Genomic DNA, 2,254 nt, shown 5'->3' with positions numbered 1-2,254 from the left:
GTGAAGCGAGGCGACAATGAACACGTGAGGAATATCTTCCGTGGACGCCCGGGCTGTATGGCATGTTATGCTGTGGCACCACACGAACGGCATCGATGACGGGCGTTGTAGATGGATGGATGGGCGATGTAGTATGATCTATAGAGTTGGAGTAATTGTATATCGTCCGTGGCTGGGTGGTCAGGGTGGCGTGGCAGGCGTGTAAGGTGAGCTGCGCGGGTGTACTGGCCCGGCCCTGGGCCACCTCCTGCGCCCAGGTATTTTTACATGTCCCTCGAGTACTGTATCCCTGACAGACACCGCCTCACCAGCCAAATATAGGTCGTGCGCACCGATTGCTCGCGCAGCTCCCTTCTGCGCAGAGGATATAAAGAAGGAAGAGGTGGAAACCCGTGCCAGTGCATCACAGTCGGGGTCGCAGTCATGCCTGCCTCAAAGGGATCTCGTTCTTCCTCCAAGAAGGCGAAGAAGGGAGGGAGCAATGTCTTCGACATGTTCACCCAGAAGCAGGTGGCCGAGTTCAAGGAGGGTTTCCAGGTGATGGACCGCGATCGCGACGGCGTCATCAGCAAGGAGGACCTCCGCGGCGTCTACGACGAGATCGGCCGCCTCATCACTGATAAGGACCTGGACGACATGTTGGCCGATGCCCCCGGCCCCATCAACTTCACCACCCTCCTCCACATGTTCGCCGAGCGCTCCTCCGGCGAGTCCGACGACGACGATGTCGTCGCCGCCTCCTTCCGCGCCTTCGAGAAGGAACCCGGCCAGATCGACTCCGAGCAGTTCCGCACCATGCTCATGGCCTTCGGCGACAAGTTCACCAGCGCGGAAGTCGACGATGCCTTCGAGCAGATGGATCTTGATGAGGACACCGGCATCATTGACGCGGACGCCCTCATTGGCATGCTCTGCGCCGGCTCCGGCAAGGAGGGTGAGGGTGAGGAAGCCACCGCCTAAACATTCTAACTTAAGTCCCAACCTCCGTGCCCGAAGGAAATGTGGGTGAGCAGCAGCAGCGGACTCCTCCTCCTCCCCATACTGCACGCAGGGATTGCCACCTGTGGCTGTGACACTCAAGCGCTTCTTGCTAAACGTAATCTGCTGGACCCTGCTGCTGCTACCTCCCCTCTCATCAATCTTCGCCTCTTCTTCCATCCGTCACCAACACCCATATTTCTTACGGGCGAAGTCACGAGCAGGATAGACACCTGGGGTCGGACGCTCGGCCCGTGCCTCTTCTGTGATCCTGTAGTGAAGCCACACCATCCAGAACAACCCTCTCAAGCGGCGGCATTCACCAGGCCTCGACCACAGTGTCTCGGAAAAGCCGACTCGGGAGCGGTGTTTGTGAAAAGTGAACTGTGAACTGTGTTTTGTAGCGCCGCCGCCGCGATCTACATCAGAGGGCCGACCGCTCCCAGTGCAGTAGTGAGACCCGAACAGTGCCAGACTGAGACATTTGTGCCGTAAAGTAATGAAGTGTCAGGCCCCTAGTGTGAGCTTGCGAGTGGGTGCTTGGTGTCATCTGTCAGCCTCCACTGGACCAGTCGGGTGACGGCGTGTTGTGCTTTGAGTATATGACCTTCCAACGCGTCTGTACTGGTCACACCGCCAGAGACCACATGGTCTGCGTCGCAGCTCGGACACTATATGAATGTTTCGTCTGTGAAGCATTGTATTGGCATCTGCAAGATACTCAATAAAATGTTTTACTATACCTATTGTATTCTTTCAACATATCTTCTGGAGGACATGTGGATGGTGGCTAAACTGTGTCGGGACCTTCAAATGTTTGGGAGCGAGCCTAAGCAGCCTTCATGCCGTTCTTGGTATAAGCACACATTCCCGTAACTGCAACTTTTATGACGTTATTGATACTTAGAAATGACAGTCTCGGTGTCATGACACACTTGAACACTTGTAGAATCAAAATGCTGCTTCAAATTGGCTTCCTTTTTGAACACTTTGTTAGTCCTGCTTAACTGTTCATTCTTGCCGATCTTGTATAACCATTTTACCTATGTCTGTAAATCGGATATAAAGTACATCAGACAATACGACTATCATTATCTGAACGCTGGATGAAGTTGAACGATCATTTATTGGTAATTGGGGAGGGGAAAGGGGGGGGGGGGGTTGTTAAGAGGACCCCGAAACCTTCTTAACTTAGTCTGTGAGCCCAGCACGTGCAACCGCTCAAGACCACGTGTAGCCTAAATGCCAAATGCATGTTGTCTTCCCCGGTATCATA

At 54.0% G+C, this 2,254-nt stretch overlaps 1 protein-coding gene across 1 annotated transcript; it reads left to right on the top strand.

Annotated features, from left to right (window-relative positions):
* Window positions 1–296: 296 nt before the first annotated feature.
* LOC139748327 (myosin regulatory light chain 2-like) lies at window positions 297–1,720 on the top strand. The gene has a single exon (XM_071661373.1). The coding sequence runs from the start codon at window positions 424–426 to the stop codon at window positions 958–960; it is 537 nt and encodes a 178-aa protein (XP_071517474.1). The 5' UTR covers window positions 297–423; the 3' UTR covers window positions 961–1,720.
* Window positions 1,721–2,254: the final 534 nt, after the last annotated feature.

The sequence above is a fragment of the Panulirus ornatus genome, chromosome 73 (assembly GCF_036320965.1).
Source record: "Panulirus ornatus isolate Po-2019 chromosome 73, ASM3632096v1, whole genome shotgun sequence".
Lineage (NCBI taxonomy): Eukaryota > Metazoa > Arthropoda > Malacostraca > Decapoda > Palinuridae > Panulirus > Panulirus ornatus.
Note: the sequence above shows the minus strand (reverse complement) of the source record. Positions and strands in the feature narration are given on the sequence as shown.

Coding starts and splice junctions, on each gene's coding strand:
- LOC139748327 (XM_071661373.1), top strand. CDS start 424: ATGCCTGCCTCAAAGGGATCTCGTTCTTCCTCCAAGAAGGCGAAGAAG.